Source organism: Polypterus senegalus, chromosome 1 (genome assembly GCF_016835505.1).
Source record: "Polypterus senegalus isolate Bchr_013 chromosome 1, ASM1683550v1, whole genome shotgun sequence".
Classification (NCBI taxonomy): domain Eukaryota; kingdom Metazoa; phylum Chordata; class Cladistia; order Polypteriformes; family Polypteridae; genus Polypterus; species Polypterus senegalus.
The window spans coordinates 125,010,156-125,033,278 of record NC_053154.1 but is presented as its reverse complement, the minus strand read 5'-3'; the positions used below and the strand labels follow the sequence as shown (position 1 = coordinate 125,033,278).

Sequence of the window (23,123 nt, the reverse complement as noted above, 5' to 3'; positions counted from 1 at the left end):
TAGTTATTTTGAAAATAACCCCAAGGTGAAATGTAATTAGGCGGCATAGTGGCGCAGTACGTAGCGCTCCTGCCTTGCAGTTAGAAGACCCGGGTTTGCTTCCTGGGTCCTCCCTGTGTGGAGTTTACATGTTCTACCCGTGTCTGCGTGGGTTTCCTCTGGGTACTCCGGTTTCCTCCCACAGTCCAAAGACATGCAAGGTAGGTGCATTGGTGATCCAAAATTGTCTCTAGTGTGCGTGCTTGGTGTGTGGGCGCCCTGCACTGGGCTGGCGACCTGCCCATAATTTGTTTCCTGTGTTGGCTGGGATTGCCTCCAGCAGACACCCGTGCCCCTGTAGTTCGGATATTAGCGGGATGGATGGATGAAATGTAATTACTGGATTTGCATATTTTTAAAATTTTTTTAAGCCTCACTTGTCACATTAATTTACATAAAACTTTCTTTTTTCAAATTGTTGTAAATTTTACATATTTTTGTTCACAATAATTTGTTCTGTGCATTCCTCTGAAATACAAGTAGATTATTTTTAATTCCGTCATTTTGTGTAATTTCTCTTAGTACTTGACCAAAGGCTGATATACTAACAATTATTCTAAAAGAAAGATTTTCTATAAATAAAAGTACATTTTCTGTTATAGTTTGAACTTTTGCATATTGATTTACACCACAGTTTATCTTACTACACCAAGGAACTGCCATTGTACTAAACAGAATGTGAGTGTAAAGGAAACACTCACAAGGGGATATAAACAGTTGATACTGTTTACCACACTTGTTACAACCTGTCTTTGTTTTCTCCCTATTCTAGAGACATGTTTGTCTCGTGTACATGTTATTAACACTGCTTAGACTAATATGGCATCCTGGGCTTATTGCATTATGATTATGGTTAGAGGGAATACACCTCACATCCTGGGAAATCAGCACGATCACTTCACTACATTTTAATGCTATAGGCAAATTTATTCAATTATCATGAATATCAAATTAATTCAGTTCAATGAAGCAAATTCAGATGAGCTAGCCGATTTTTTTAACATGAAGTCTTGTGCTAATGTAAATTTAGCCGCTTAAGATTGTATGATTTCTTTTACTTCTTTATTTTTACATATCTAAAACTGTATGTATTACCAATGTGTTTTTTCTCTGTGATGTAAAGTTCTGCACGTTTCCATACCACAGTGAAGGCTCATTTTGGCACAGTATGTACGTCACATCCACCTGAGTGCTTGCATTACTTCAGGGCCATAAGCCACATTGCACAGTACCATATTGTAATTGTTGTGATTATCTTAATTTTATGGTTTCCCTGTCATCAATGTCTATATCATGAGAGATGGAGAAAATGAATTCAAGTTTTATAATTTTGTCACTTGTACAAGGGATGTTCAAAAAGTTTCTGCACTTCTTTTTAACTCTATTTATTAAGAATTTCAAAAACAAATTACATAGTCACCTTCCTTTGAGATGCAATTTTCCCAGCATCATACCAACTTTTTAATGCCCAATTACTATTTATCCCGCCTTCACTGTTTCCAATGAAAATACGAAAGTGCGGAAACTTTTTGAATGTCTCTTGTAGGTCCTATTAACAAAGGATTTAATATGAATCATTTAATAATTAGTTATACTTATTTGAATTAGCAATTAAGATTCACATGTTCTTTTCTTACTGTATTTATTTCAGTCAGAGGAGTTATACGCCAGCTCTACTGAATTCTAAAACTTTTTTAAGCAAGTTGAGTAAATGGATGGATGACTTTACAAAGGCTGAATTTTTATTTTTTGTTGCTTCCTGATATTTTAGTTCCTTCAAATTAAATGCTTTGTCACAGATGTGCAAAACTGCAATAGACAAAGCAATTCTTGCAAGTCAAATCTCATGGTAAATGAAATAATATCGTCAGTGGACTACATGTATTCAAATGACTACAAACTCAAAAAGTAAATATAAATGTTACTTTCTTCAGTTCCAAATGTTGTGTGGCCGTCTATAATATAATAACATGGTGAGAAGAGTTTTCATGAGATTCACTGGCTTCCAAAAACTAATTACATTAACCTGTGTGAAAACTTGTGTGACCTCTTATTATTGCAGTGAGTGATATTTCTCATTTGAGCAGTTCATAGGGAGCATTTGTATGATTCTTTTTGATGATAGTTACTAAATTACAGGGGGCAAGAATGATAAAAACAAAATAAAATATACCTGGTTGATGATATACTACAAGGAGGAAAAATATGATTAGAACAGCAGAAAACTAAAATGGTTTTTCAAGAACAAGCCATTTAACCAGAGAAGCTTGCCATCCAATTTAAGGATTTATGTCTTTTGCATTTGCTCCTGCAACCGTATATATATACAATATAAAGAAGATTAAGAATGAATGTCTAGATAAAGACAATTAAGCTGTTTTATGCTTATTCAGGCCCAACTGGCCCCATGTAAAGAAGGAGTTAAAACTTCATCCTACTCTGTACACAACAGCCAACTCCCAAAAGTTAATCATTCAATGGATGTGTTTTTAATTTGATTATATTTTTATTTATTTATTACTATATTGTCATGAAAAGTTTTAATTCAGTGTAATTCAAAAGGGTTCAGTTCTTTCTTACACTGTAAACCTCTCTAAGCCTGGTTAAAATACATCTCACGTACAGTATATAAAAAAAATATATAACACACAAAAAACTATAAAAACCCATTGTTAAATGTAAAACACTATTTAATTTTTACAAGGACAAATATAAATATATGTACATCTGTTTAACTTTTAGTAAATTATAATCTGAATGTGCTTAAATATTCATGATTAAATTGTAAAGTAGTAAAATATTAAGCTAATCAGACACAAAATCAAAAAGAAACAATTAATTTGACCTGATATTTATGTAAGTACATTTACACCTCACATTCTTTTCTTTTGGCCAATTCTACCAGGATAGGCTGTACTAACAACACTGTAACAAAGTAACAGAAGAATTATAATTCCTTGAAACACATAAATAATGCCAGACCACAAGGACAGTATTTTATTATAGAAAATGACCTTTTGTATCAAGTAGCAGAGCACCAGTGATAAGTGGGCCAATCATTGCTAATTCCTGCCATGCTGTCGTGATGTTTGTGAGTTGACACACACTCACCTAATGGGTGCACATTTTGGCATTCATGAAACCCTCAAATGTATTACATTTTGCACCTTTTAGCCTGGAATAAACAAGGAAGTCTGCCACTTCTGTGCATATTTGCCAGAGTGTTGATTATGGCAAATACCTGGATGTCACATGGCTCCTTTGGTCTCCTTGCTTATTATTATTATTTTGTTTGAGCACAAGGGCACTGGCATTGTTGGGCCCCTCAAGCCATCCATCCATGGGCATAATTATATTCAAGTTATTGTTGACTACATTAATCATTATCCAGAAACCATTTTGGGTCTGGCAAACACAACACAAATCAGTTGATAACTATAAAGTGTATTAGTGTGGGTGAGGCACCGAAAGAAATTTTAACAGATCACGGCACTCCTTGCATGTCAAAGATATTTAAACATCCAACCACTCTGCTAAGTATTAAAAATATTAAGATGTCTGTTTACCATTTGAAAATATATGCTCTGCTTGAAAAGGTTCACTCAGACAAACTGATGTTAAAGAAAATTGACAGAGAAGATTATGGGGTTAGGTTGGGGAGCATGCCCCAGTACAGAGTGTTGTCTCACCTGCTACATGATGAAACAGCTTGGGATCCTGGATGGCAACCCTCCAGGTAGATATGCGGTTCAATCCCACCCTCCAGAGATGACCATCTATCTGCCGCATGCTGATGTTCTATGGGTGTCCCCTTGGCCTAGCTCAGCCACTTGAGTCCTCAACAATGAGGATCTTGCGAGCTGGATCACCCTCTGGGAATCGTGCCACATGGCCATAGTGATGAATTTGATGCTTCCTCACTATTCAGTTAATGTGCCTCATTTGGTACTCCATGAGCAATCGCTGATTCAACACAAAGTCAAACCAGTGGTACCCAAGGATTCTCCAAAGAGACACAGTACCAAAGGAGCCCAGTCTTCATCTCAGGTCATGGATAGCGTCCATGTCTCGCAACCATATAGCAAGGCAGGAAGCACCAGGACTCTAAAGACTTGGACCTTCGTCCTTTTGCATAGATATCATTAGCACCACACACCCCTTTTCAGCGACCTCATGACTTCCCATACTCTCCCAATCCATCTACTGACTTCATAGGAAGAATCACCAGAGACATGAATGTCACTGCTGAGGTAAGTAAACCTCTTGACATGCCTGACACTCTCTCTGCAGACAGACACACTGCTGATGGCTGTGCCTAAGATGTCATTAAAGGCCTGGATTTTGTTTTTTATCCAGGACACTCGCAAGCCCAGAAACTCAGACTGCTTGCTCAGTCTCTCGAGAGACCCGATCAGAGCCTCCATTGACTCCACGAAGATCACAGCATCGTCAGCAAAATAAAGATTCCAACCTTATGGATGGGATTGAGATCAACTTTTTCCATGCATTTTCTTTGCCAATAGAGAGATGTCTCAGGCCTCCACGGGCTTTTCCCCGTTCAAGCTGATGTATGTGAGACAGACAAGGGCCATCCTTGATCTGATCAAAGAGATGTTTTTCAATATTTTGAAATACATGGAACAATTTGCATGAGCATTTCAAACATATCTGACTTCTTGTTGAGCCCCTCAAAGGACCCTGGCGAGGCTATACGATTGCGTGACCCCTGGCCCCATAAAAGTAGCCAGCCGCCAGAATCGGGAGGAGGTGGACAAAGCATGCTGGAGGATGAGTGGATGCGAAAAAGAAAGAAAGAAGTGTGTTTTGTGCAGAGTACTGTGCTTAAACTGTGCTGTGCATGTGGGAAACGGGGAAAGGTTTTTCCCATGTGGAAATAAAACATGTGTGTTGAACTTGTGTCCTGCCTCTGTCTGTGTCGGGTTTGGGCAGTAGAAGCACCCTCTGCAGGCCACAAGTGGTGTAGTCGGCAGGAACCCTGGCCATCTGCAAGGCAGGGGCCTGCAATTTTATTCTTGTGGTGACCCGACACTTCAGTGTAAGGTGCACATGTGCGGCAGCACAGCGACATGAGGCGCGCGTACACACAGCAGCACCACAGCACGCACTGAAATTGCTGATAAAGAAAAAAAATCACTGAAGTACCACTCTGTCCCCGATGGAGAGAAGGAAGACCAGATGAGGCCCAAGGGCAGTGGCTGGCCACATGCCTGCCATTGTCAATGACGCCCGAATTGGCATGCCAGGGAAAGAGGTCACCTGGAAGAAAGAACCTCCGGAAGATGGGATCTGCAACAAGGTAGGTGCCTGCCCCAGGGATGATTTGCCCTGGGACTGTTTCATGTCTGTTCCATGTGCCTACCTCCTTAATGGTGAATGTCCGGATCCGCATTTGTTGCCAAAGCACGTCCATCTGTGGGACGATGGTGGGGTGAGGTAGAGAGAGAAGAGTGACTATGATCTGGGCCTGTGGCTTTCCGAAAGACAAGAGCTAGAAGAGGAGTGCCTAAAATGTCACTCCAAAAGGCACCCAACAAGGCCTGCGCAGAAGACGGGGATATGTTGATGGGCCACACAATGGTCACGTTGTAAAATTGAAAGAGAAAGTTTCAATAAAGTTTAAGAAGATGCAAAGCTCAATGGTTAGCAAATGCTTTTTGCTGTTGACTACCTGCACTCTTACTGCTCTGCTTCTTGGTTATTTGTTTTGCTTTGCTGACTTACTGTTTGCAGTAGTAAAACTAAAAACCAACTCCACTGTTTTTCTCTGCTCTTTAATCACAGTGCTGCAAACTTCAAAGGAGAAATGCTGGAATTATGTAGTGACACATTTATAATAGGGAAATGCTCCACTCTCTTCGCTCTTCACGTTAATAGATCAGTGTAACACATAAAGTACTGCCACTTATGTATATCCACTTCAAGCACTGATTTGCATATGCATTCTGAAGACTTTAAAGGGGACCAAATGCAACTGATGAGAAACACAGGATGTGCCTGAGTGAATGGCATACACAAATGAAAATCATAAATAATGATAATATAGACTCAAATTTCACATTATTCCTACTGAATAAATGTTTTAACTCAAAAGAATACTCTTTCTTGTAAAATTATTTTTTTCAGTAACCATTAACAAAAGCCAAATAAGCAGCTGAAAGCAGAAGATTTACAAAAGTCAAATCACTTGGAAAAGACAAAAAACAGGAATTGATCTAATGCAGGATTGTTTTACTCATGGACACCTTTGTACAGCATTCCCAAGGGTAAGCAGCTCTAGTGACCTAAAAATAGTAATATTATTTTCCTTATGCTTTTATCCAAGGTAACATTCAAGATTTAAGATACAATTGGTTACATTTCTTTTTCCAATTGGAACACACTTTGAAATCACTTTGAAAAACAACACCGTAGTCTGAAATTCTAAGTCCAGAGCCTTAACCACTACAACACACCACCTGCTAATCTTCTTCTTCTTTTGTCCACTCCCGTTAGGGGCTGCCACAGTGGATCATCTTCTTCCATATCTTTCTGTCCTCTGCATCTTGTTCTGTTACACCCATCACCTGCATGTCCTCTCTTACCACATCCATAAACCTTCTCTTTAGGCCTTCTTATTTTTCTCTTCCCTAGCAGCTCTATCCTTAACATCCTTCTCCCAATATACTCAGCATATGCGGACAACAACAAACCACCTGCTAATATTAAAAATTTTGTATATAGAAAAGAATTTAGTTAGTTACATAGTACTTTGGATATACCCAATATTTAAAGTTGAGTAACACAGCTAGTATGTGTGTGTTTGTATATATAAATAAAAATATATGGGGTGGGCAAAAGTAGGTTTACAGTTGGCTGTCATCATTTTTATACTGTTTATGTAATTGTCGTAAGACAGTGTGCCTCATCATGTTAAGATACAGGCCATGTGTAACAAATAAATAACTTTACAAATTAATAAATAAAAAATAATACAAGAATAAACTCTGTGTTTCTCATACTCACAAATGTAAACACACTTTTGCCCACCCATTATACATACATATATTGTAGCTAAAGTAATGGATGGACAGACATCCCAACTTGGGTGGATTGCAATACCATACCCGGCTGGGAGACCAGAATGAATGTAGCATGTGGATGTAAGTGCAGCCTAGAAGAGATGATTCCCAGTTTTAATCCCAGTCAGGGAGAGGCAATAATGGAAGGACTGACGTTATGTTGATGTCGGGGACAATGTCTACCGCAACATAAGAGGTGGCAACATTTCTCTGTCATGGTCCCAGTTTGGACACTCGCAGAGTTGCCTGAGAATAGTAGTTGAGGTCCTTGGGTGCCACCAGCGAGTGCTGCTGGGAAAAGAACTCCCTGTTTTATGGGACTTCCCCTTTATCCAGAAGTTCTTCTTTTGTCCAACACTGTGACATTGGAAGTACTCCCAGGTCCCCTATAAAAGAAGCTACTCCACCTAGGCAGAGCAGTTAAAGTTGGGAAATGATGAACCAAGCTTGCTGGGAGAGGAGTGGGAGAAGAGGTTTGTAACTGCTGCTGACTGTAAAGTTAAAAATGAAGCTTTTACAAGGTATTCTGTTTAATAAAAGTGAACTTTGGATCTGTGTCTGCATTGTTGTTTATGGAATTCAGGGTGGTGTTAAATTCCGTAGTGGTCACTGTACAGTATATACGTAAATATACTTTGAGGGATGACCTGGAACCTTACCTGACTGGGACACACTCAGTGTGGAAGGGCAGTGGGAGAGAGCCTGCATGGGTATTAACTATCCCGGATCATGAAATTGCAACCACCCTGGCTTGTGGCCACGCTATGGTTTCTGACAGGGTTTCATGTGAACTGGAGTCCTTTGGCTCAGCCCTGTTGGGTTCTGTGAGTGCCGTCAGTCCTAATTCATGGGGCTCCAGTCTTACCCGGAAGACCTCCTGGGTCAAACCTTTGGAAAACTGGAAGTACTTCTGGGGACCCACTTGAGGAGTCAGAGTCAGGAGGATGAGGATGAAACAAGCTGTGAGGAGCAAAGGAGGAAGAGAGAGAGAGAGAGAGAGAAGAAGAAGGAGAGTTGCAGAGTGCTTAATTGTCACTGTGTTCTTTGTAACTGTGGCTGTGGTGTGGGAAATGCTTACTGAAGAGTTTCCCATGAATAAAGTTTATTTGTAGCAGACTTGTGTCCAGTGCCTGTTTATGTTGGGTGTTTAGGGAACTGGAACACCCCCGCTGGCCACATATCATCCTCTTTAATAAAAGTCCTGTGTGCGTCCAGGTGTCTGTGTGTGTCTTTCTTCTGGTGAAGTGCGCATGCATGGAGCTGTGACACACATCACACCATGCCCAACCCATGTGCACGGCACCGAGGATGCACACAAACTGGAAGCTGGGCACACAGTGAATGGCCTAGCCGCAGCAGAGCATGATAAGCAAATAAAAGACATCATTGCTGGGGAGAGTGCTGATTAGGTAGTCGCGGCTGCGCACATAAAATCCTTTGCTGTGGAGATGTCACACATACAATAATCAGCTACACGCCAACACAGATTAAAATACTTGCTGGGGAACTGCACAGTACTTGCTGGGGAGACGACACAGTCACGATTATCAACTGCACGCCACACATTACATCAGTTGCTGGGGACACTCTGCTGATTGCCCACTGTTGTGACAGGAAATTTAAAGTCATATTACGGACATCAAAGCCAGTATTACTGCGAGAGAAAATTAAAGGCACACAATACACTGACGCATATTACAGCCACAAGAGAAAATATTAATAATAATAATAATAATAAATTTTATTTATACTGCACTTTATATGAATGATCTCAAAGTGCTACAGAGTAAAATAATGTAATAAAACAAAAAAAAATATTACGGACTTATCTACTAACAACATCCATCCATCCAACCCGTTGAATCCAAACACAGGGTCCTGGTTGTCTGCTGGAGCCAATCCCAGCCAACACAGGGCGCAAGGCAGGAACCAATCCTGGGCAGGGTGCCCACCCACCGCATGACACACACACCAAGCACACACTAGGGCCAATCGAATCGCCAGTCCACCTAACCTGCATGTCTTTGGACTGTGGGAGGAAACCGGAGTACCCGGAGGAAACCCATGCAGACACGGGGAGAACATGCAAACTCCACGCAGGGAGGACCTACTAACAACATGCCACGCAAAAAAAAAAAGGACACGTCATGTAGGACAAAAGACACAGACAATCAAATCCTATATAAGCAACATCTCCTGGAAGAATGGTCAGCTCAATAAGTAAACATCAACAACAGAGGCTGAAAGACAAAGAAAAATATGAGCAAACAGATCGATTGAAGAAAAACAAAATGAGTGTCAGAAAAACACTAAAAGAGATAGACTCAGAAGAGCAAACCTTACAAAAAGTTGCATTTACTTGCCGGAACCAGTAAGTTATATGTTGCATTATCAAGAGTTAGAAGTTTCCAGATGTTGTTGTCAAGGTTGTAGATTGTCCTGAACAAGGCAAATTGTTGCCAAATTCAGGCAGAATATTGGCAAATTGTTGCCAAATTCAGGCAGAATATTAAAAATTGAAAATTTTTCCTAAATATCTTGTTCAGATATTGTGTATTACAGATTGTTACAAAGTTTTACACTGAGGCAATATTAATTATACTTACTGTATTTTCATATATGTTTCTATTTTATTTTTATTATTATTTTACTTTAGGCTTCTTGTAAAAATATTTTTGACAAGAAAAAAATGTAGACAAGAAACAGAATGAGGTCAAGGTCCCTTGCCATTTAATATAGACTGTTCCTACTAATGTTTATGCACTACTGTTCTAGCGCCTGTTATTGTAACGGGCTTAATGTCTAGTATATATATATAAATTTATGTAGAGTACATTTGTTTCTGCTAACATGAGCCTGTCGGTTGCAGCAATGTTTACACAAAGTATACACTATGTTTCTGTTGCTGTTGCCTCAGAATTATTATACATTTTTATGTCCGTTCGCATCCCAGTATACAATGACTAAATGTGCTTAGTGTTGCATTTCAGAATCTTCCATGTCAAATTGTTTTGCTCTACTTTTTGTCACTTTCTCTTCCTCTTTACTTCTTCTGTCATTTTATTGTTCCTTCTCACCATTATCAGGTCCTACAAACATTTTGTGAAAAGTAATGATTGTGGCATTCAATTTACTGCTCCCGTTCTGTCAAAGAATGAACTTTCCCGGGCTATTAACAGCAAATAGAGCCCAGTAACTAATCACAAATACATTTACTTAGTGCAAATGTATTGGCAAATCACAGGTACTCACATAAAGGCGACTGTGCTAGCTGCATTTTTAGGAGTCTGATCCCTAACAACATCTTTTAAAAAGTGAGGATTTCTTTCTGTTCTATTTCCAATTGCATTCAGAAAAACTGAGAAACACAAATAATGTTGAACTTAAATCACCCAATACTTTTTTGACATTTTAGTATGAAAATGAAGGGAATTGTCTGTAATTTGGAATTATATTGCTTTTAGAAGCAATGAAGTTAATCAAAAATGCATTCTGTGTAAATGCAGGAAAACAATGAAACATTTACAACAATCTAAAATCCAACCACACAGCCCAGTGTGTGAATAAAGGCAAAGCAAACAGCACTAAGTCCAAGTAACTTTAGGGCAAAATTAATAATCCAATATTAATAATTGTATTTACAATATAAAGGGCAATAATTTTCAATTATGATATATTTGGTAATGTTTCAACCCTAATGTATAGTATATGTTAGCAGGGCTTCCATTACTAGTTACAGTGTCTAATTACCTCCTACGTTGATGCATTCATTTATTAGTTTTAAACACTTTCTTATTCTAATAGCGCTTTAAAGAAAGCCTATCATTTAAGTTTTCATATGCTTTTAAGTGGATGACATTTGAAATATTACTATTCAAAAACAATATTACAAAAATCTGTTTTCTTTCTTAAAACAGACTTTTTTTCTCATTTTAGGAATTTATCGAAATAACCTATGGGGACTGTATAATTTACATAAGCAATACAGTGAGAAACTTTTTTTTTCAACTGTCTGTTCAAGGGTGAAATATCAGATTGCTTGGATGACATGAATTGGGGTTGTTAGCAAATAAAAGCAAAAGCCCAAACCAATATGCATCTGTTGAGGCTATGGTAATGCATTTTCTTTTTGTGTGGATTCTGTTTGGCTTTACATCACCATTGCTTTCTGTTGAAAACGCAGAAAATGCTTGCGCTCACCAGGACCTCTGATCTGCCAGGATTTATTGCTGATGGAGACATTGTTATTGGTGGGCTGTTCCCCATGCATTACAGGATAGCTGAACCAGATCAGAACTTAACATACAAACCAACAACTCCAAGATGTCATGGGTAAGCAGTACTGTATATTGTAAAGCCTTACTTACCTATATATAAAACAATAAAACTTTAGTACTAAAAGCTATTATAATACTGTATTATTACAGCTAAGCAAAAAGTGAAGAAAAACTTTGTAGCTTTGCATTTTAATACAACTTTTTGTTATTTAACTGTTTTAATAAGCTTCTTTCACATATTTTGAGTATTATTTTAAAGTAAATAAATGTGTCTTTTATGCAGTGGTTACAAATGACAATGTGATATTCAATACAAAACCTGTAGGCTGTTTTAATCCAAATGAATTCATCATTTCCAATGTAAACAAGGAATAAATAATAACAAATAAGAATTTTTATTGAAAGTTAATATAGTATTCTGAGCTAAGTTTTGTGTCCCTTTTAGTTCTGTGATGCATTCGATATTGCAAGATTATGAAGGAGATGCAAACTTTTTTAATTGGGCAATGGTATTGTTATTGCTTATTCTTCCAGCTTTGACACCAGATCCTTTCGTTGGGCTCAGACAATGAGACTGGCAATAAAAGAAGTTAATGCAAATCCAATTTTACTTCCAAAGGTGCAGCTGGGCTACAAAATTCATGATTCTTGTGCTACACATGTGGCTGCATTAAGGGCCACCCTATCCATATTTAATGAACCAAAGGAATCTTCAAGTAAAATGTGTTCTGTACATTCATCATTAAAAATGATTATTGGAGATTCTGGATCATCTCAGTCAGCAGTGGTGTCAAGACTACTGCAGCCATTCAAAATCCCAATGGTATGTATTCATTTGTTTCATTTTAATGGGGGTTTAAAAGTCAGCTAAACTCCAGCTATTTAAATTTGGTGAATGTCCTTTCACGTATGCATATTCTTCACAAAATCAAGGACCTTTGAATGACAAGCTGTCAGGCAGTCTGTTAGATTCTTTTTCTTTTTCTTTTCAACAGAGTAGGGTCCCTTCAGATTAAAACACTGTATATTAAGCTAGTAGTGTAATGGCTAATGCAGCTGCTTCATGAATCCAAGGAGGTGGATGGTTGGACAGTTATTGTTGGTATGGATATTGCACATCTTCACCATGTCTGTTTGGTTTTCTTTTTCACATCACCAGAGATGTGCAGGTTAGGTTAATTGGCAATTCGGAGCTAACACTTGGGTGAGTGGGTGCATAAGTGGGCTCTGAGATGGAGTGGGATATGTTCACAGCTATTTTCTACCTTGTGCCAGTGCTGTCAAGAGAGAATCTATTCATACTAGATTGAGCTGTTTCTTAGAGTGTTATATATTATGCTATTTATCTATTTTAAAAATAGGGCTGAACAAAGAGTTATTTAATAAAATAAAACAAAAGTGGCAGAATGGTTGTTAATCTGTTTAAAAACATTAAAATACTCTAAACTTAAATTTTATATCTTCAGCTAGATACTTTTTGTTTGTGTTATCTCTGAGGTTTCTGTTTTGCTCTCATTGTGAAGTGTGAATGTAAAGTGACTCAATCTTGTAAAATGACACAAAGAACATGTCACTGTTAGTATTGACATAATTAGCAGTTGAAGCCACCTCAGAATTATGTTAAATGAGATATTTGCCCTTAGGAAATTGATCAGAAGAACAGAACTTCAAATCATTTTCAGATAACATACATTTTTGGGGTCTGTCATTTTAAGCTATTAAAATCTTTTAAAAAGTAACACAGTTGTCCTTTAGATTAAAGTAGATTCAGTAAAATATGTTGAAAAGGCTTAACAATATTACTTTCGATTTTCAGATAAGTTATTTTTCGACATGCTCTTGCTTTGGCAACAGACAAGAATTTCCAACATTTTTTAGGTTGATTCCCAGTGATGATCATCAAGTAAAAGCAATTGCGAAACTTGTTAAATACTTTGGCTGGAAATGGGTGGCAGCAGTTTCTGAAGATGATGATTATGGCAGATATGCATTTCAAGGTCTTTTTGAAGAGTTTAGAAAAATTGGAGTATGTGTGGCATACTATGAAATTATTCCTAAAGTCTATAACAGAAAAAGGATTCTTGAAATTGTAGATATAATTAAGAAGTCCACTGCAAAAGTTGTCATATCATTTGCTGGAGAGGCCGAACTCTACCCTTTATTTTTGGAGTATGCATATCAAAATATCACTGGCATTCAATGGATTGCAAGTGAGGCTTGGGTGACAGCTTCCTTGTTTTCACCAGGGGAATTCTATCCATCACTTGGCGGTATAATAGGGTTTGCTATTCGCAGGGGAGAAATCACAGGCTTAAAGGACTTTCTCCTTCAAGTTAATCCAACACTCAACCCTAATAACTCTCTTGTCAAAGGGTTTTGGAGTACAATGTTTGGTTGTTCATTCTATCCATGAAACGTAAGTGATGAGTCTGGAAAAATGCTTCCCTTTTGTTCTGGTCATGAGTCCTTAGAAGAAAAATACTCTACTTACTTGGATATGTCCAACACTAGAATTTCTTATAATGTTTATAAAGCAGTATATGCAGTTGCTCATTCATTACATAATCTGCTTAGCTGTGAAGCTGGCAAAGGACCCTTTGAAAATTCATCTTGTGCAGATATCACCAACATCAGCCCATGGCAGGTAAAATCTATTTTCAGCCAAATCATTGTGCAGTAATTTTTAAACGTAGTCTGATATTCGTAAATGTGGCAGTATTGACTGGTTACTTTGTTTTGATGACCTTTTTTCTTATTATACCAACTTTAAGTAGTTGTGTTATTATTAAAATAATTACCAGAAACATATACACTTGTATTGTTTATTCTGTGTGCTTTATTATCTGAGCAGTGTTAGAAAAATAATTTTGATTAATAATATATTTTATAAATCAATTTTTAAAGTTACAATTTCAAAGTTACACTGCTAATCATGTATTATGATATTAGGCCAGTGGTTCCCAAACTCGGCCCTCAGAACCGACTGTGGCTGCAGGTTTCTGATCCAACCAGATTATCAATTGGTGATAATAATTGATAACAACTGATCTCATTTAATTAGCTGGTCTTTTTTACTCTTCTCTTATTCTGCATTCAAAAAAACAACAGTATGGTTTTTACATATATAAGACATTTAGAAATATTTCAATTTTTTTCTAAAGCTATAAATGCTTAATTCTCTTTTGTTGTTTTCCTGTTACCTTCTCCTTTTCTTGAATGCTTTGATCCCTTCATTTAACCTTAATAGAGACAATTAACAACAAGTATAGATGATGAAAGCAGCAATGACTTTAGTGTCAGACCCGCTAATTGGCCTGTATTTGATATAGCGCCTAACTAGAGTTCAAGAACCCCTAGGCGCTTTACAACACAACAGTCATTCACCCATATTCATACACTGGTGATGATAAGCTACTATGTAGCCACAGCTGCCCTGGGGCACACTGACAGAAGTGAGGCTGCCGAACACACTGGCGCCACCAATCCTTCCGACCACCACCAGCAGGCAAGGTTGGTTAAGTGTCTTGCCCAAGGACACAACAGCTGCATTCTCATGCCGGAAGCCAGGATCGAACCTGCGACCTTCCGATTGCTGGACAAACCGCTCAACCGACTGAGCTACTGCTGCCCTATTAATTACTAATTAGTAAATAATCAATTAAATAACCAAAACACCTGGAAAAGTAGAATGAAAATTAGGTTGAAAATAATGTTAATGACTTAATAAAACTACATATTCCCCTTATAACTGCTCATTACATTTTAATAAAAATTTACCAAACTTAGTTTGTAATTTCTATATTGACTCCAAAACACAGAAACTGAGAAATAATGACTCCTTTAATTAGCCCAGGAGTCCAATGAAAAACAGAAGTTGATTGGAAGAAAAACCTGCAGCCACAGTGGGTCCCCAGGACCGAGTTTGGGACTGTATTAGGCAATTAGCTGCTTTAACATCTTGCACAGCAAACACCACCACAGGACCGTGTACCATGAATGTTAAAACACAGAGCTGCAGGTTCAATCACCTCCTCTGGTTTACCATGTGACTCATTTAACTACTTGTCCTCCAAATGTAAAAACATATATGTTTACAGCTCTAATTTGTCCTGTTATTCTAAGTCACCTCCACAAAAAGTGTCTACTAAATAAATAAAAACATACTCCAGCAAATCTTTTACCCTAGGTTATTAATAAAGAAATATTGGGTGTTTGCAAAATAACCTGCAAATTCCCAGACATGAATCCAAAAAAAAAGAAATATACAAATTATGCATAGAATTTGCTCGAGTGTAAAATATGAATGCCAGCACCACATGGTCAGCACCAGTATTGTAGGCAGAAACAAAATTAAACTCAGGATGTGAAATTTTTCAGATTGACATTTATTGATGGATCTTCAAATTCAGCAATAGGGAACAAATAATAAGAGTAGATATATAACAGCTGAGTTATAATAGAATAAAGCAAGATATTCTTGAATTCAACACCATCACATTTATATAGACAATAATTAGGGTGCTCTATGTACTGTACAACTTTACATATTATATACTATCTATCCCTCCAGCTCCACCCACATAGTAGTGAAACAGGTCATAGAGGAGCATAGACATAGAATTACTAGACGCCACATGACCAGCAGCATCGTATGTCAACATTGCCACCATATTGCGAGTGGCACTGCTGTGGAGTTAAGTAAAGAATAAAGATGCCTCACGCATGTGCTGCTTGGGCTTGTACAAACCGCTGTACGCTCCAAACCAGATCCCGGGGGATTACATTTCATAGGTAAGGCTGAAAAATTGTTTTGGTTATATCTGGCCATTAGAAATAATAATTATAATCTTAACTTTAGCTATGCCAAGCTAAGCTAGCAAAGCTATGCATTTATGTGAGCCTCCAAACAATGTTTTGGCTAAGCGTATTTAGTCACTATGTAGATTGCTGTTAGCTGTTAACATTTCTCAAACTTTGAAGGTTTCCCAAAGAAATCCACCTCAGGAAGCAGTGGGAGGTAGCCCTTTGTCGGGATTTTGAGAAAGCTGCCTTGTGTTATGTGTGCCGTGCTAGTTTGGTAACAGATGCTGTACTGGCATCATATGATCAAAGCTATCACTTGCTCACATTAAAAAACAAATGAGGTTTAATGATTCTTTCTGAGGGTACAGTCAAGGTGGTCAAAGTAGTTGAGCATGTTATTCAACAGTTGACATTAGGGCAAGCTGTCAGTGTATCTTTGATCAATCAGTTTGTTCTGGCTGCGATTGGTTCAGATGATGTGTTTTTTCTCATGGAGCACATTGAGGAAACACAGTTTGAATTTGACAACCATCATTTTATGCTTATGTCTATAGTTGTGTCTGTCTTCCACAAACTAAGGCTGCACCATATTGCCAGAGTGAATACTCTCAAATTACAGAATGGCAACACATGGAAAAAGCTATGTGAGACAGTTCTGTTTCAAGGATTTTAGATCCTATGCTCTATATATTTAAATAACCACATTGTGTGTGTGTGTGTGTGCGTGTATGTGAGAGAGAGACTGAGAGAGGAATGAGTGAAATGTTTTCAGAAATTATTAAGCCAATTTGTGTACAATAAAATTGTTTATTTTTGTCATTGAGTGTATCATTTCACTGTTAAAAGAAAGACCAGATTGCCAGTTGCAATCTTACTATTTTGACTTTCAGATATTGGTCAAGTTTTCATCTCAATAAGTAATAATAATAATAATACATTTTATTTAATAGGCGCCTTTCTTAGCACTGAAGGTCACCTTACAATAAAATTAAACAACATTAGTAAAATTAAAACAAGAGAATGATAAATCAAACAGCAATAATTAGCAAACAAACAAAGATAACTGGCAGTAAAAGTGCAAAATTCACAATTGGTATGCCAGTTTGAAAAGATAAGTTTTGAGGGTAGTTTCAAAATGTGTTATTGAATCGAGCTGACGTATATGAGAGGGAAGAGAATTCCAGAGTTGAGGAGCACTATGAGAGATGCTCAAGCTCCCATAGACCAGAGTTTGATGTGTGGTACAGAAAGTAGAGCTGCAGAGGAGGATCTGAGTGAGCGAGAGGGAGTGTAAGTCTGGAGGAGATCAATGAGGTTGTGGAGAGCTTTAAATGTTAAGAGCAGTATTTTGTATTGTATTCTGTAGTTAACAGGGAGCCAGTGAAGTTGAGAGAGAATAGGTGTAATATGTTCAGTGGATTTAGAACAGCTGGTTATTATCCTGGCAGCAGAATTTTGAAGAAGTTGTAAGTGATGGATATGTTTTTTTGGGATGCCAGATAGAATAGCATTACAGTAATCTATACGTGAGGTGACTAGGGCATTAACCAATACTTCAGCACTGTGTTGTGTAATAACAGGACAAAGTCTAGAAATGTTTCGGAGATGGAAGAAGGCAGTCCGAGATATGTTACTTATATGGGAGGAATTATTTAATAATAATAATTATTATTATTATTATTATTTAATAATTGCCATTATTAGTGTATAAATGGATATAAATAATTGCATTTAAATGAGTCGCCAAAATCTGTTGTATGTAAAGAATACTTTTTTAAACGTTATTGTTTTTTCATCAGATAACCCAGTTTCCACGTCTACCTGTATTAGTTTAAATGGCACTTTTGCCACTCGCAATATGGCAGACGCACTGACGTATCATGTCGACTGGGCAACACAGTGAATGCAGTGTCTACCTATATATGTCTATGGTGAAGAGGGCCCTGCCCGGCTCCCTACGCCTGACGTCATGCTTCCACCTCCCCTCAGCCTACAGCCTCTGTCTCGGATTAGTGCGAATATATTGCCCCTGCAAGTGAACTATGATTCTCAGCACAATGAGAGAAGTTGCAAAAGCAACCGGAAGGTTCAAGCAAATTATAGAAAAAAACCTGATCCAAATCCATTAAGTAGTTCTCTCGTTTGCTAGATAAGTGGAGCTAAGGAACACCCCAAGGGTGGAGTGTGAGTGAGGAAGGCCTCGGCCCTTTCTCCCCTCAGCCCGTTGTGTGTCTCTCGGATTCGCGCAAATAAATCGGTACTGCAAGCAAACTATGATACATAGTGTAATGACGGAAATCGCAAAATCAACTGGAATGTTCAAGCAAAGTATAGAAATAAACAAAATCTAAATCCGTTAAGTAGTTCTCTCCTGAAAAGTGGACAGACAGACGTTGGATTTTATATATAGAGATAAAACAAATGAAATCCACACTAAATTAAATTACATTCTACAGAACCATTATGTTCCAGCTGTAATCATTTACTACCTCTAAGGTACTTTTAAGTGTCAAAAATGTACAAATGAACCAAATGTACACAAATGTAACAATTACTACCTGCACTTTGAGTACTATGTACTTTTTTATTTAAGCTGCAACAGTATATTCAAAATGTTTCTTTCATCATCATGGGAGAAAAAATCAACTTTGATCAAAGTGGTGACCCTATTGCATCTTATGATATCATAAACTGGCAAAAAGGTTTAGATGGAGATATAAAATTTGTCACAGTTGGACGCTATGATACATCTAATGGTGCTGGAAAGGAGCTATGGATTCAGGAAGATGGAATCATCTGGACAAACCATCAAACTAAGGCAAGCTGTGAACTTTTTAGTATTAAAAGGAATGAAAAGGTATAGAAATACATAAAACCAATTTTAAGAGCATTATAGATCTTTTTTAATATTTATTTTAAGGTACCAACATCAGTATGTTCTGAAAGCTGCCACCCTGGCACAAGGAAAGGAGTTCGCAGAGGACAACCTCTGTGTTGTTTTGATTGCATACCATGTGCTGACGGGGAAACTAGTAATCAAACAGGTATGGTGTTATTCCTGATGCACTGCCAGTCATACATATTCTATTATGCTTTGATGCCTATCATAAAGTTTATCTCAGTAGATCCTTTTTTAAAAGGGTATTCGTAAACCTAAGCACATTCAGATTTTCTCTCACAAACGCTCAAGTGCCTTTGAAGTATCACCATATTTTAACTGCTATTTGTTTTTATTTATACTTTCTTTTTCAGATTCAGTAGAATGTACTCAGTGTCCTTCAGATTACTGGTCCAATGCTGAAAAAACAGAATGCATACCAAAAGAGATTGAATTTCTTGCTTATGATGAATTTGGAGCTTCATTAACTATGATCGCTTTATTTGGTGCTTGCCTTACATTTGGGGTCCTTGGCATATTCCTTTATTATACAAATAGCCCCATTGTCCTGGTGAACAATTCTGAACTCAGTTTTTTCATTCTTATTTCACTGGCCCTCTGCTTTCTGTGCTCCATTGCATTCATTGGCGAGCCTGCTGATTGGTCTTGCATGTTTAGGCACACAGTGTTTAGTGTTACCTTCTCATTATGTATATCCTGTATTCTTGGCAAAACAGTTGTTGTGTTAATGGCTTTCAAAGCCACACAACCTGGGAGCACCATCATGAAATGGTTTGGGCCTTTACAGCAAAGAATCATGATTTTCTGCTGCACCTTTATTCAGATTGTTATTTGTGCAATTTGGTTGATTTCTATGCCCCCTTTCTCTGTCAAAAATACCAAATACAACAATTCTAAAATAATACTGGAATGTCATGTGGGTTCTGCTTTGGCCTTTTGGTGTGTCTTGTGCTACATTGGAGTTCTTGCTTGCATGTGTTTTGTTCTGGCTTTTCTGGCAAGAAAACTCCCTGGTAACTTCAATGAAGCCAAGTACATAACATTCAGCATACTCATCTTTTGTTCTGTGTGGTTGGCATTTATTCCAGCATATGTCAGCTCACCTGGCAAATACACTGTTGCAGTGGAAATATTTGCCATTCTTGCATCTAGTTTTGGATTGCTTTTCTGTATATTCGCTCCAAAATGTAATATTATTTTACTGAAACCTGAAAAAAATACCAAGAAGGGCATTCTTGGCAAAAGTAATACAAATACATACAATTAAATAATGTATAGTATTCACATTTAATCAACATTTTACCAGTAAGTTTCAGAAAATATGTCTGATGTATAAGGAATTCTACATTATATTTCAGTTCACGTATTGGAAATGTTGAAGAAATGGAAGGGCAAAAAAATGAAATTAAATTAAAATCAGCATAAACTGAACACCCACTCACATATATATATATATATATATATATATATATATATATATATATATATATATATATATATATATATATATATATATATATATACTGTATATATATATATATATATATAAATATATATACGTAGGTTTCTTATGGCTTCTTGCTAGCTCTTCATGTTTCCTCCACTCTTTCTCTCTCTCTCTCTCTCTCTCTTTCCTGCCTGGTGGAGGATCAAGGAATCATTGGTATCTGCTATATCAATTGTCCTCTGAAAACTGGGTTAATCCACTGTGGTTGACACAGTCTCTTTCCTACTACCTCTGGGCTACCACTGTTGAGGGCATGTTCTCCTTAGACAATTTACACTAACATGTACAGAAATTCCTCTTTGGCCTCCAAATAAGAAAAACAGTATCATTTTGATGAAATCACAATATTTATCATACCTATATTGGATCCCACCACACCTCACCCCCCAAATCTTAACTAATGTTGTTTTTACTGTTTGAATGTTTTCTAAATGATTTTATGTTGCCCTTTGACACCATTAAGTACTTTTGCACCAGAGAAGACACTACATTATAATATTCATAGAGCAACCCAAGAAGTAACAAACTAAACAGTATAACCAAGTAGTTTGGGGTATTGATTAAGGCTTTTGACTTCAATTCCAGAGTTTGTGGGTTCAAATCCTGCTACTTACTTTGTGTGGCCATAAGCATGACACTTCACCTACCTGTGCTACTAGTGGAAAAAAAGAAATATAACCAAATGTATTTCAAATGTTGTATGCTTCCTTGGATAAAGGCATCAGCCAAAATAATAACTGGTGCAGGATGGGCACTTTAAGAGAATATTTTGTGTAGTGCAAGACCTTTTTGTGAACATTCCTTGATGAAGTTAAGTGGACCCTCCACCACTGACAACTCTTTTTCCTGTATGAAGAAGACATCTAAAAAAGTATGTATTGTGAGGAGCCATTGAAATCTGAGAGTTTTTATCAGTCGGAAGAGAAACTTCTCTTGGCTCTATTATGGGACAATTCTAATCACAAAGAGAAAAATCAAGTGCCTAACTACTGCCTGTGGAACCCCATGCAACCTTAACAATAGTAGTTCATAGTCAAACTGAGACCAGTGGTATGTTAGAAAAGGAACAAAGACTTTTGAAAATACAAAAATTCATGTCCTTTATTACAAAAAAATTATTGTTCAAGTGCAAAACTGTAAAAGCTGAATGTCATAAACAAAAAAATCAAAACTTGTGTCTACACCCACCCAAATCAAAACTCCAATAAATATTTGAGGAGGAAAAACTAAGGTACTATTTACAATAGATGCATCTTATTTCCTTCTTGACTACTTTTACATTTTAATTACAATTTGTTCTGGACGTGCTCTGTGTCTAGGCATGTCAGAGTGGGGAGGAGAGAAAGAGACCAAGCTATTTCTAATCTATCCTTTTTACCCCCGCAATTGTGAGTGCCAACACAACAATAGGCTTCATAGCCATAACTTCGAGCAAAATTGGAAATTAAGGTTAAAGCTACCATATATAATAATGTACTACCTTAACTTAAGACTATAAAATACGAGTACTGCACATGAAAAAGAAAGCAAAAAACAACTTTCTTACACAGGTGAAATCAAAAAATATGATATTTTTAAAGTTCCTTGCAGTCTTCGCAATCAGGAGGAGAAAATGTAACTTTAAGGATAAACTTCAGGTGTTCACCAAATTATAATAATTCTTTACAGTTATATAGTATTTTTCTCACTACTTAGAGAGCTTCACATAGTGAGTAGGAAGCCACTTCAGCCACCACTAATGTGCAGCATCCACCTGGATTAGGCAATGGCAGCCTGTGACGATGTGGGTTCTGGCTCCACGCTCCCATGGCTGTTTGGGAACCCTTGAACCCAACACCGTCGATAATGAAACCGAGTGAGCTAGTCAGTGAAGGCAATAATTGAGCATCTGAGCAAGGGGATGGTTAAAAGTGAAACAGTGCTTTTATTAAAAACAGTCCATCAAAACAAAAGTGTCCACAAATAAATAGTGCAGTGTTTCCAAGTTCAAATAAGTAAATAATCCATTAAAAGAACACGTGGAGGTTAAAATCAATAGAAAAACAATCCTTTAAAACGAGAGGTAAAATCTTCTTTAGGAAGCAATCTTTAAAACAATAACAAATCCGGTGCATCGTTTCTATTAGCGTCTCACCTGCTTATCCCGTTAGGGCTTAGCAGCAGGCAAGACGCTCTCTGCAGCTGCCCTCCTGAAACACACGCATGAGACTGGAGACCTCCCGAACCCTGGCTTCGGTCTGGCACTCATCCCAGTCTCGGAGAACTTGGTTTCCAACCAGCGGCCAGGTCGCCACGTTGGGGATTCCAGAACCAAGTCTCCGACTTCCGCTGCCTTTCAGCGGCCTCTCTGCGGCCAGTCGCCTTCCCTTGTTCACTCCTGCTACATAATTGCTCAGCTGGAGCGACATCAACTCAAACGCCTGGGTGTAGGCCCAACACCCCAGGCCCTCGCAGCTGCCCGTGGCGTTGTTCGTTCGTTCGCTCGCTCTCTCTCTTTCACCGACCTGCCTCCTCATCTG

General features: G+C 37.7%; 1 protein-coding gene across 1 annotated transcript; it reads left to right on the top strand.

Moving 5' to 3' along the window:
• The first annotated feature begins 5,263 nt into the window (after positions 1-5,263).
• LOC120531059 (extracellular calcium-sensing receptor-like) lies at positions 5,264-20,364 on the top strand. The gene is given in 7 exon segments (XM_039756103.1): positions 5,264-5,356; positions 11,302-11,450; positions 11,930-12,218; positions 13,212-14,039; positions 18,792-19,016; positions 19,119-19,242; positions 19,451-20,364. Coding segments are annotated over 7 exon segments (2,622 nt in total).
• Positions 20,365-23,123: the final 2,759 nt, after the last annotated feature.